This window comes from Trematosphaeria pertusa, assembly GCF_010094035.1.
Source record: "Trematosphaeria pertusa strain CBS 122368 unplaced genomic scaffold BU26scaffold_29, whole genome shotgun sequence".
NCBI lineage: Eukaryota > Fungi > Ascomycota > Dothideomycetes > Pleosporales > Trematosphaeriaceae > Trematosphaeria > Trematosphaeria pertusa.
Genome location: NW_022987240.1, coordinates 92,615 through 103,861, shown reverse-complemented (window position 1 = coordinate 103,861; position 11,247 = coordinate 92,615). Strand labels below are relative to the sequence as shown.

Sequence of the window (11,247 nt, the reverse complement as noted above, 5' to 3'; positions counted from 1 at the left end):
GTGATCGCACTTGCTTCCGACAACGCGCCACAATGAGCGCTCGGGCCATGTGCACCGCCCCAAACTCCGACTCCACATTTCATTCACCGCTACCGCGTCACAGCCACGCGCCCTGCAGCTTCAGCTTGCTTGAGCTGTGTGAGCAACTACGCCGCTGTGAGATGGGCCCGCCCAAATGCAGCCATCAGTTGCCATAGAGCGCCATGACGTATTGGCCCATCTCCTCGCCCTCCGTCTTTGCGGCCACCAAACACAGCAATCCCGAGCGTGTTCAGACATCCCACGACAGCGCAGAGACGCAGCAGGGCGAGAGACATGGCATTGCAGACGATAACACGCGGAGCTCCGTCGCGGACTCGGAAGAACGGACGGATGAAGGGTCTGCGCAAGGAGACCATGGGGTTGAAGAGAAGGCGGTGGAACAGCGATTGAAGCAAGAGCAGCTGGCCGAGGATGATATATCCGGCGAGATCATTGCGATCAAAGTGACCCGGAGTGGGCATATGTTTGCGACTATTACTCGGACCACCTTGACCATTTGGCAGACCAAGGCACGTCTCTCAGGCCATGCCGTTGCTCCATACTAATACGCCTCGCAGCCCACCGCTATCCTTGCCTCTGTTCTTCGTTCAGACCACTCCTTGAGGACGTATGGACCTAATATCAACATCCTCCTCCGCCCGGACTCGCAAATCTTCGTTGTGCAAACCGCGCTGGGATTCCTGATCACGTATTCCCTTGCGACCGAGCCTACGTCCCGCGTCTACAAGACCCAATTCACACACACCGGCGGCGGGCATTCGAGAAGGCATAGCTCGGTGGGCGGCTTCAAGATTCCGCGACAGCATGACGCGAATGCAGGGCCCGGCGAGGGCAGCGGTATCAAAGAGCTCAGCCTGCGGTTTCGCATGGTCATACGCGTTGACGCAGGGATCGCGCGAGCGTTAGCCTTGGATGACGAGCTCATTGTCGCGACTGAGAAACCCGCGGCTGTTCAGTGCATACGCTGGGCGCCGGATAGCAGTGGGAGCCAGACGAGCACTGAGCTACTGAGTCGCATGACATGGCTAGGAAAGAAGGCGACCATTGTGGATATGATTCATGATCGGCCCATGAATCTTTGCGCATGGATTACGGGCGATGGAAAGGCGTTCGCGGTCCAGCGATTGCCTCCAAATACGCTGCAAGATGGAAAACCGCACCCCAACCTCTTCCGCGGACATGGCTTCCATAACCCTGAAACAGAACCCGAATTTGGGGTGAAAGCTGCGATTAATGCGCGATTCTCCCTGCTTGCTGTGGGGTGCGTTCATGGAGACATATACGTGTACACTGCACGAGACTACACAGGGAATATCCCACTTTCGCACAAGCTACGACCGAATGCTACGAATTCTGGGAAGCTGAACGTGTTAGCTTATTCACCTGACGGATATTGCCTGTTCGCTGGTTATGAGAATGGATGGTCAATGTGGAGTGTCTACGGGAAACCAGGCGCTACCAGCTTCACCACCGACAGAGCTCTATCAGAGACAAACGGCGAAGGATGGTTGCTCGGCGTCAAAGATGCTTTTTGGATCGGCGGCGGGGCTGAAATCCTCTTGTTGGGGAACAAAGACAATCGGATCTTCCTCCTAGAAATGGCTCGCAGCGCGATTACGGGATGCTTTTCATCTGCCAACGTCTCTAGATCATTGATGCAAACCAGTACTGGCTTCATGATCTATCGCGGCTACGAACTCCCTGATCTCACGACAATATCCGCGGATGTCTCGCTCTGGCATCATGTCCAAGTTCCATCACACTACCTCGTGGATCAGTGGCCGATTCGGAGCGCTGTCATCTCGAACGATGGCAGATATGTTGCGGTGGCGGGTAAAAGGGGCCTAGCACACTACAGCGTGAATAGCGGAAGGTGGAAGACGTTTGACGATCCGTTCGTGGAGAATGAGTTTACGGTACGAGGAGGGATGTGCTGGTTCCAGCACGTACTTATTGCGGCTATCGATTCGCATGATGCGCACGAGGTGAGTGAACTAAGTACTTGAGTCAGTCCCGCGTCTAATTGCATTCTACAGATCCGTATCTACTCGCGCGAGCTCTCTCTCGACAGCGACCATGTCATGCATGTCCAGCAACTGCCAGCACCTATCGTCCTAATCGCGCCGTCTGGAGAAGATTCTCTTCTTGTCTATACCTACGATAATATTCTTTATCACTACGTAATCAGTGTTTCAAATGCCACGGTGAAGCTGGTCCAGGTCGGCCAGATTGCTCTGCATGGCATCATTCGCGCACCCCCTCGAGTCCGGGCCTTGAGTTGGATTTTGCCTGAGGATCAAATTCGTGCGTTTGCATCCCATCATTGCTCGGGTCATACTGACAAAAAGGGTAGACAACGGAGACCCCTCGCAAGATGTTGCAGTTGCCACCATACTGTTCCTTGTCGATGGCAAGCTCGTCCTGCTACAGCCCACAACCACAGAAGGCGGAGAACTCAAGTACGAAATGCGCATCATCGCACAGAACGTAGAGACGTATGCGTTGATGCGCGACCATCCAGCGTTCGCGCTAGAGATGCAGGCAGACTCGTTACCGCCTAGCCCCTCTGTAGGGCTGACGATCAACGGTGTGCATGGTCACGATCTGCGCGACTCGCTGTGGTTCTTCGACGGCCATGACGTACGAGTTTGGATTGACATGCAAGACGTTCTATCATCTGCATCGGTCGAATTGGGTAGGGAATTACCGACTCCAGTCAAGATGCCCATCGACTTCTATCCACTTTCCGCACTCATCAATAAGGCGATTATGTTTGGTGTGGAGTCGGAGTTGGTGCAGCGTAGGGATACAAGCTTCGCCTACTTGCGATTCGGGACAAGGGTATGTTGGGCGCCTAATCTATTGCTCGTATTGGGAATGATATTCAGCTGCTTACAGTCCGCAGACGCATCTCTTTCTCCCCGCCTTGCTGCGGCACCATCTTGCGCAGTACAATCATCCTGCAGCCTTGCATCTCGCCCACCATTACCAGCATCTACTGTACTTCCCGCATGCACTAGAGATTCTTCTACATGAAGTACTTGACGAGGAAGGAGACACGGCGCCACCGCCCGAACAAGCTCTGCTACCCTCGGTACTCTCCTTCCTCAGCTCCTTCCCGCAGTACCTTGACATCGTAGTGCAATGCACGCGCAAAACCGAGGTCCGTTTCTGGCGCACCCTCTTCTCCAACTTGCCCCCACCCGAAGAGCTCTTCGAGGAGTCCCTGCAGAAGGGTAGTTTGAAGACTGCAGGCGGCTACCTACTAGTTCTGCATACATTTGAAGAACTTAGCTCGACCGGAGACCAAGTAGTGAGACTGTTGCAGAGAGCAAAAGACGAGCAGGACTGGGACCTGTGCAAGGAGTTGGCACGGTTTTTGATGGCGCTGGACGAGAGCGGAGCGACGTTGAGAAGAACACTGGAGCTGGTCGAGCTGAAGAGCCCGACGGCGGAGCCAGTGCAGGCTGCTTTCAGCTTCGATAGCAGCAGGCTTGGTGTTCCGCGAAGAGGAAGAAATCGGACGAATGGAATGGGGGATATCGGGATGGGGATTCAGTTTGGATCTGGGACTGCGAGCGCAGAAGCGAGCTCCGCTGAGAGCAGTCGGAGCCGCAGTCCAACGAGCGCGCCGGCTACGCAGAGTGGGGGAGATTATTTTACAGGCGGCAGTGGTGCGAGTGGATAGCAATAGCAATAGCAATATGGATACCGCTCTTTGCGATTCCGCATCCCAGAAAGTCGATGGACTTGCTGCAGGCTTCGCTTACCGACTGCTGTATCGCATGATACATGGCGCTCACCTATGGGCTCGGGGACTGAATGTGGAGCTTGTCTTTGCAGAAGCCACGGGTCTTGGTCGCATCAGTATGGCGGGGCTGGGAAATATCACACGATCCCTCAGCTTCCATGTGTCGATGCCGCTGCGGCTTCGCTCGCCGATGCCTCTCGACGACTGATTAGTTAAGGCTTGGGCGGGGTGGTGGTTGGTGGGTAAGCGACTTGGTGCTGCAGCCTGCATTCTTCTGCGCGCTATGCAGCAGGCGGTGAGGGTCAGTGCGTTGCTTCTGCCGCCGGCCGCTCTGGCGTCAGCGTCTCACGTGTGCGAAGACACAAAGAAAGCGAGTCTTAGTGCTAGCAATGCTACCGTGGGTCGAGGGGATCTTGTATTCGCGCGGTCCTGATCTTGTGGGAGAGGAGCGGCGAGTACGGATGCCACATGTACATAGCGGCCGTAGCACCGCGCTGCGTTTCTTTGTCTGCGCACCGAGAACCAACACAGTCTGCGAAATGACAGCAATTCTCCGACGGGCCCTGCGATGCCCATTTCCCTACCCAGCATCGCCTATTTGGCTTGGCGGCTCGTAGGGCACTGCACTTGCGGTGCAGGGTGGAGGAGTCCAGGCTCACACAGCCATGCTGCCGGCCGTTGGCGTGCCGCTCGCCGGCCGCCGTCCAATGCGAGCGCCCCGCGACACTGCCACTCTCCGCTGCTCACCGTCCCCTTGCCCGCTCCCCAGCACCGCTACTGCTGCCGCGCCTTCATCGACGCTGTGCACACATGCATGCATGACGCACGATGCGATAACGGATCTGAAGTAGCGGAGCGCGCATTGAAGCGCCGCGCATTTTATATATCCCTTGGGGACGCCCTGGGCGATGCAGTTTCGGGAACGCAAGACAGTCCATCCATCGCACCGAACACCTCGTCCACAGCAGCCTTCCGCCTTACCATCGCAGCCCTACGCTTCCTTCTGCGACCCAATCGAGCTACAGACGCGGCATGGTAGAGCCCGGCGCCGATATTACGACGCGCATCTTCGACCAGCGGACATTATTCAACCATGACGGCGCCTCCGCCCCAGATGCCCCTCTTTACCCTTACCGAATCGCACCTGCCGCCTGCATGGGCCGGAGCAGGAGCAGCCTCCTACCTCTCTCCCGCATCCACCGCCTCCGATTCGCCCTTCTCCTGGTCGTCCATGGCTCCGCTGCAGAGCTCAAATCGTATGCGCATTTCTTGTCTCGTTGTTCCAGTCTAGTATGAGCGCGTGTGTCTTGTCTCTTCGGGATTGCGCTAACGGGGGTGCTTCAGGCCCACCATCACACCAGAAGCCGATGAGTCCACAGACCATTGGGAAGAATGCGTCCAATGGCTTGCTGTTCATCACGGGCAACTCGCCTGCGGACTTCAAGTCCAAGAAGAATATGACCAAGGTGCGGAAGAAGGCAATGGGGAGCTATCTGGAGAAGGAGAAGAAGCCGCGTGATTCGCTGAAAGAGCAGGAGCAGCGGTCAAGACTCACGAGCGTGGACTCAACGGGCTCACGGGCGAGCACGTCGAGTGAGCAGCAGGATGTTATTTCGAATACCGAAGCCATCAGGATCTTCCATGGGGAAAGCAGACGGCCGGGACGACGCGCTTCGTCGCCTGCGTCGAGCGTCCATGAGCAGCGGACCGTGTCGCCTGAGGCGCAGATAGCGAGGATTCCTAAGCCGTCAGTCGATTTCGTCCTTCCGAGTGCGCCTATTGTGCTCCCTATGCGCACTGGAGTGGAGCTCCCATACGACAAGTTTGCGCCGCGACCATTTGAGTCAATAGGCAAGCCGTTGGACCCTTTCCGGGCCATGTTCCAAGCCAATCATCCGAGGGTGTCAGTGGAAGAATTGAAATGGTATTGTTCACGATCCTTCGGCACGAGGGCCATGGGCCGGCATTGGATTCCGACGCTGGTCAAGTCGCCGCACGCCTTCCTCAGCACGCTCTGCATCGCCTCAGCACATTACGACGCCATCAATGAGCGGTCGATTGAGAGCGTGCAGACCCTGGCGCTTCGACAGGAGGTTATACACCTCATCAGTCGGAATCTAGTCAATCCTAGTTCACAAGTGGATGACTCTAACGTCATTGCGCTCACGCAACTCATCGCGAGCGAGATCATCGCCGGCGAGGAGACGGCGCTGAGCTTCCACGAATCCGGCGTCGAAGCGATGACAAAGCAACGAGGCGGCATGAATCAACTGGGAGTGAACGGGCGATTAGCATCAACATTATCCTGGGTGTCCCTCGAATCCGCCGTCCTCCGAGAAGCGGCACCGCGCTCCATCTACTCCGACTTCTGTAGCTCTGCATCCTCTAAGAGCTATCCCAATACTGCCACCGTACCCGAGTCTCCGCTTTACTGCCCTCGCGGAGAGTTTGAGACCATCAAGAGATCCCCAAGATGCTGCGCACGCACGATGGAGCTTCTGAAAGAGATGCGCATGATGCTGGATCTTTTCCTTCACGAAACGAGACAAGGCCGGCGGAATTCGCTGTCCCTCAAGAATATCTACAAGAAGATCATCCAGCTACCCTCTGTAGCTGAGCTCCAGAAGACCAACGTCCTCACATCGAATGATTGGAGGTATGAAGCAATCCGCTTGACCTCCGTTATCACAGCTACCGCAATCATGCACCGAGTCCCGCTCTCCGAGGCACTAAAACTCGCTGCTCACGTTGAGCAACCGATCTCGTTATACACATCCTCATCAGGTTCTAGATCCTCCGAATCCCTCGTATCACCCACCAATCTCCGCCACGACTCTCCCGTCACAAGCTTCTCCACTAGCCCTTCGTACACCACGAGCCCCGCCTTCTCGCAAACCAACTACTTCAACTTCGCGCCCGCCCGCCCCTCGTTCTCGTCAACCACCTCCGAGCCTAGCTTCTTCCCGCCACCTCGGGCGCCAGCACCTGCCGGACCGTACGCAGTCCTGGCGAATCTAAAGACGGCACTCCAGAACTCCGATCTTTCGGATTGCTGGGCCGACATGGCTGGCGTGCTTCTGTGGGTTGCGCTCACGGTGGGAGCGGCGAGTCGAAAAAGCGAAAAGGTGCTCAAGAAATGGTTCCGAGCGCTTGCGGTCAGAGTCTCAATCGTGCTTTGCTTTGAGCACCCCGAGGCTGTGCACGCTACGCTGTTGCGGATGGGCGAGGTGGTTGAAGGAGTGGGGTATGCAGGAAGCCACGCCTCTAACAATGAGGTGGCGAGAAGGGAGTCTACCGCGGGAGCTGGGAAAAGGAGGAGAGTATGATTCTGCGGTTCGTGAGATAAGACGTCTGAACAAGCTCTTCAGCGCGGCAAGCATCCGAGCATCGCCACGCGTCGATCCGGGGTAGACGACACGAGCCCTATGGGGCTGAAAGTGAGCTGAACTATGCGGCTCACGTGGAGTTTGGGTGCCTCAGGCCACATGTTTTTGAAGGAGGCTGTGCAACAGTAACGGCCGTATGGAGTTTTGGCTTTTCTTTCCTCTTCTCTTTTCTTTCGCTTCGATCCATGTCTTTTTTATTTTACCTTCGTTTATTTGGGGGTTGCTGTCGTTTCTTTCCAGCATGATACCTTGGGTTTAAATGTGGGCTCGGTTTGTGGCCTTTTTTGCTTTGTGGGAGAATGTATGATGGTGTGGAGTAGCGGCCGGAGAGAGACATATTGTAACATTGAGCGCCGCGATGGAACGAAATTACATTGAATGTCATCTACACCTCTACAAAGAAGCCTGACATAGTGTAGCTTGGCGTGTTGGCTTCTGGCCATGTGAGGAGTTTGTAATGGCCGCCCACCGTGCGCTGAAGTCCCTCCGGCAAGTCGTTGCAGCGTCGAATTTCGATCTTGTTCACATCACCTTCGCGATATGACAAGCGGTCATATTTAGAGTGTTATTTTCCGAATATATTATTTCCTAGCAAGACAGTTCCCGAACAGAAGTCGTCTCGTTCATCTATGACGCTCTATCATGCCACATTATCAGGGTACTCGGAGATACGCCTCCGTACGCTACGTCCTCGCACCAACCCGCCCGCTGGCACGTACGGCTAACCGTATCGCACGTTCTTCACCGTGCCATCCTCATCGACGTGTACATTCAGTCGCTCGGGCTTGTGGTCCATAGTGCTCATGCTGTCGGGCTTGAGGATGCGGTGTTCCTTGGGGAGATCTTGCTTCGCGAACGTCTTCTGCAGGCGTTAGTAGACTATCCTTGCAACCCCCACTCTCCCCGGTGCAGTGTACCTGGGAATAGGATAAAGGGAAGGGAAGGGAAGGGTAAGGCTGAACGTACGACTTCATCATGGTTCTCGCCGATCTTCTTGCCCATGAGCTTGTTGGTCCACTCTTCGATTCCGGCGCCGCCGCTGGACTGGATACCGGGGACTACGAGGGGCATTTTGTTGTTGTTGGTGGTGGTGGTGGTAGTGGGAGGTTTAGATTTAGGTTTAGGTTTAGGTTTCTGGTCTGCAAAGGTGCGCTTGAGGAAGCTTTGGCGTATTGCTCGGAGGGACTTCGTTGTGGCTGCGATTGTTGTTTTGCTGAAAGAGCTGCTGCGTGGAAAGCGTAGATGGTGAGTGGGGAAGTGGGAGCGGTATTTATGCACTGGTTGTTCAGCTTATGATCAGGTTTCCTGAGGGTGTGTGGTTTGTATGTGAAGCGCTTAGTGTAGGCAGAAGATGGCGTGGACTGAGATGGCGTGGAGGGGTGACGTCAACCTCGGTACTAGCGCGGATAGGGAAGGTGGCATGGCGGGGCACGATTCTGGTCAACGCAGAGGCAGTGACTTGCGCATCTTGCGGTAGAGATTTGAGGGTTTGTCATATAGGTAAGATTGTACGTATAGCTAACTATACATGCTATTGTACGCACCTAGGAACGTCTCTCGGGTAGATGTTACGTGCGCGCCGTGCGTCGTGCCCCGTCATATCCGGAGGACTCCACATCGTGAGAGGGCGTTTCAGCATTTTAGCGTTTAATGTATGTGCTGAAGCTGACTTCTAATGCTCTCTGCTATCTTCAGAATAATTTCAGAAGGATTTAGGGAGTGGCGTCGGAGAATGGGTGGCATTGGGTCAAACTGCCTAGATAGGCAAGTTCTATACAGTGTCGATCTCTGCGCGCAGTTGCGCATTTTTGCGCATTCTTGGCGCGGAATTTCCTCGCTCACTCCCCTACCGCCACCACGAACCACTTTTCAATGAAACTTAACTTTGCCTTTGAACGCTCCACGACTACAGAAAGAAGGAGAAGGGGAAAAAGATTGTCTGACTCCCTCGCGCCTCTGCTCCCACTCCGCTCTCGGTCGGGCTACCGCCCAGCTTCCTCACCGATTAGATAGCTATGCCGACGGCCTAGAATCATCCAAAAAGCGAATGGCGGATCGAGAACCTAGCCGGCCAGGGGAAGCGCGTCGTCCGCCGATTGTGAACCCACTGTATACCTCGTTTCCGCGAATATCCCACTGTGGTCGGCAAAGGCAGCGGCTCACTAGAGGAAGGGGAAGCACCTACTCGATTATGGAAGAGTCAGGCTCCATCTCACAACGAACTGTATATTCATACGGAGTACAGGGATGGTTTGGCAGGGTCCGCTGGCCAAAAGCACTCCAAAGTGCTTGACGCCCGCTCGACGCCAGCCCCGCCTAGAGAGGGTAGAAGGAAACTAACCACGGATATGTCTGTACAGGCACTTCTCCATCTCCAGCAGCAGCTCCGTCACCATAGGGTCACCCGGCGGCAGAATTTGCGTCGTCAGCATACCGCCAACACCGGTCGCCTTATCCAGCCACTACAGGGAAATTAGCGCGTTACCAACCGACGCCGTAGTGGCCCGATCTTACACAGTGTGTGCCCGGCATGCCACTCCAGTTACAACTCATAGCCTTCCTCCGCCCAACGAAGTCCTGCTTCGTGATCGATGACCTGCGATACACTTAGCTGATGTCCCAGATTAAGGGGAGGATGGTCAACACTCTAGCACGTTGCCTTACTTGCTGAAGGCCCTAGGAGGAGCTTTCCGCAGTTGAAAGTTAAGACGTGCTGGGGTGTGTACTCTCCACGGACGTACCCGAAGCCGAACGTTCCGTCAGCGTTCTTGTCCCAGGTCTGTCCCAAGTGCCCCTGCAAACGTAGATTAGCGGATGTCTCAGATAGGAAGGGGTTGGGAACACTCTAGCATGCATGCCTTAAGCCTTCACCTGCTGAAGACCCTCAGGATGAGCTTTCCGCAGCTGAACGTAAGACCTGCTAGAGTATGTACGCGACCTACGTACCTGGCCGACGCCGCGGATTACTTCAAGGAAGTGCTTGTCGCTTGGAAGTTGAGGCCTTGTAAGCATATCATAGCTCTCCGCTGTCATCAAGGCTGGGTCCTTGCTGATGAGCGCTTGTAGGACCTTCGTGCAGTCTTCAATCGTCGAATACAGGCCGACGCCACCGCAGCAATCCGGTGCGAATGAGCCTTGCGCCTCCTGCGGTACTACGCCCTTAGTGATGGTCATCGTCTTGCGGTTGCGGCTCGCCATCTGCATTCTACGCGCCTGGATGTCGGGGCGGAGGTCCGGACGGAACGTCGTGCTGGCCATGCCGAGCTTGTCCCAAACGTTGCGCTTGAGGAACTCCTCAAGAGACAGCCCGGAAGTGACTTCAATCAAGCGACCAGCCCAGTCCATACCAGGGCTATAGGCCCATCCGTTCCCCGGCTCGTAGATGAGCGGCTTCTGGTATCCCCTCAACGTCCCAGAGAATGTGTTATCCTCGATACCGTGGTACGCAGACCACTCCTTCAAGCCGTCGTGACCGTAGTCGTAGATCATACCGGACGTGTGGGTAAGGAGTTGGCGGAGGGTGATCGGGCTGCTGCAGGGCCTGGTGATAGGCTTCCTGGGAAAGTCGCCGTCCTCGAATCCGGTGAGGAGATCAATCTCTTTGAGCTCTGGGACTACAGATCGCACGTTGGTATCGAGAGTGAAAAGACGCTGTTCGATGCCGATCATGCACGCCATGCAGGTTTGCAGCTTGGTGATGGAACCTATCCACATGGTGGAGTCGAGCTGGAGGGGCACTTGCTCGGTAATGGAGCTACTGCCTTTGGCGTTGGAGTAGAGGATCTCGCCTGCGGTGAGTTAGCGCTGTCAATTCATGGGACCTGTTGAAGGCGTTGGACAAGTCGCACCATTCTTGTTGACAGCAGAGAACGCAGCGCCTCGCAAGTGGTTCGGAACAGTGGATGTATACTTCTCCAGTATGCTATCGAGCTCCTCCGTCAAAGTCAACTCTGGCATAGAACCCATTGTAAGCGACGTGTTAGACGAAGACACGAGAGAAAGTAGTTTGGAGGGCGAGCAGAATAACAACAGAAGTGACCTGACCGTGGAATGAGACTTCTCACGAAA

The 11,247-nt window shown here is 55.4% G+C and overlaps 5 protein-coding genes across 5 annotated transcripts; 3 read left to right on the top strand and 2 right to left on the bottom strand.

Annotated features, from left to right (window-relative positions):
- The first annotated feature begins 100 nt into the window (after nt 1-100).
- BU26DRAFT_525948 (RIC1-domain-containing protein) lies at nt 101-3,866 on the top strand. Its single transcript, XM_033830626.1, has 5 exons — nt 101-551; nt 600-2,027; nt 2,079-2,346; nt 2,396-2,883; nt 2,948-3,866. The coding sequence occupies exons 1-5, from the start codon at nt 204-206 to the stop codon at nt 3,728-3,730; spliced, it is 3,315 nt and encodes a 1,104-aa protein (XP_033675488.1). The 5' UTR covers nt 101-203; the 3' UTR covers nt 3,731-3,866.
- A 330-nt stretch (nt 3,867-4,196) lies between these two features.
- BU26DRAFT_206403 (uncharacterized protein) lies at nt 4,197-5,132 on the top strand. The gene has a single exon (XM_033820597.1). The coding sequence runs from the start codon at nt 4,362-4,364 to the stop codon at nt 4,830-4,832; it is 471 nt and encodes a 156-aa protein (XP_033675487.1). The 5' UTR covers nt 4,197-4,361; the 3' UTR covers nt 4,833-5,132.
- A 28-nt stretch (nt 5,133-5,160) lies between these two features.
- BU26DRAFT_442516 (uncharacterized protein) lies at nt 5,161-6,609 on the top strand (the record flags this gene model as incomplete). Its single annotated transcript, XM_033824506.1, has 1 exon — nt 5,161-6,609. A coding segment is annotated over one exon (1,449 nt), but the record flags the coding sequence as incomplete, so codon positions are not given.
- Nucleotides 6,610-7,524: 915 nt separating this feature from the next.
- BU26DRAFT_525944 (uncharacterized protein) lies at nt 7,525-8,321 on the bottom strand. The gene is made up of 2 exons (XM_033830625.1): nt 8,146-8,321; nt 7,525-8,038 (listed from the first exon to the last, which is right to left on the bottom strand). Exons 1-2 carry the CDS (start codon nt 8,248-8,250, stop codon nt 7,901-7,903), a joined length of 243 nt encoding a protein of 80 aa, XP_033675485.1. The 5' UTR covers nt 8,251-8,321; the 3' UTR covers nt 7,525-7,900.
- A 1,194-nt stretch (nt 8,322-9,515) lies between these two features.
- BU26DRAFT_572667 (beta-lactamase/transpeptidase-like protein) lies at nt 9,516-11,145 on the bottom strand (the record flags this gene model as incomplete). The annotated part of the gene is made up of 5 exons (XM_033834257.1): nt 9,516-9,641; nt 9,694-9,775; nt 9,921-9,973; nt 10,126-10,967; nt 11,028-11,145. 5 exons carry the CDS (start codon nt 11,143-11,145, stop codon nt 9,516-9,518), a joined length of 1,221 nt encoding a protein of 406 aa, XP_033675484.1.
- Nucleotides 11,146-11,247: the final 102 nt, after the last annotated feature.

What these genes read in the sequence shown, in the direction of transcription:
- BU26DRAFT_206403 (XM_033820597.1), top strand. Translation starts at nt 4,362, where the DNA reads ATGCCCATTTCCCTACCCAGCATCGCCTATTTGGCTTGGCGGCTCGTA.
- BU26DRAFT_525948 (XM_033830626.1), top strand. Translation starts at nt 204, where the DNA reads ATGACGTATTGGCCCATCTCCTCGCCCTCCGTCTTTGCGGCCACCAAA. An exon ending in TGACCATTTGGCAGACCAAG is followed by an intron (nt 552 to 599) that starts GCACGTCTCTCA and finishes TACGCCTCGCAG; the next exon opens with CCCACCGCTATCCTTGCCTC. An exon ending in ACTTGCGATTCGGGACAAGG is followed by an intron (nt 2,884 to 2,947) that starts GTATGTTGGGCG and finishes TACAGTCCGCAG; the next exon opens with ACGCATCTCTTTCTCCCCGC.
- BU26DRAFT_525944 (XM_033830625.1), bottom strand. Translation starts at nt 8,250, where the DNA reads ATGCCCCTCGTAGTCCCCGGTATCCAGTCCAGCGGCGGCGCCGGAATC. An exon ending in GCGAGAACCATGATGAAGTC is followed by an intron (nt 8,039 to 8,145) that starts GTACGTTCAGCC and finishes CGCCTGCAGAAG; the next exon opens with ACGTTCGCGAAGCAAGATCT.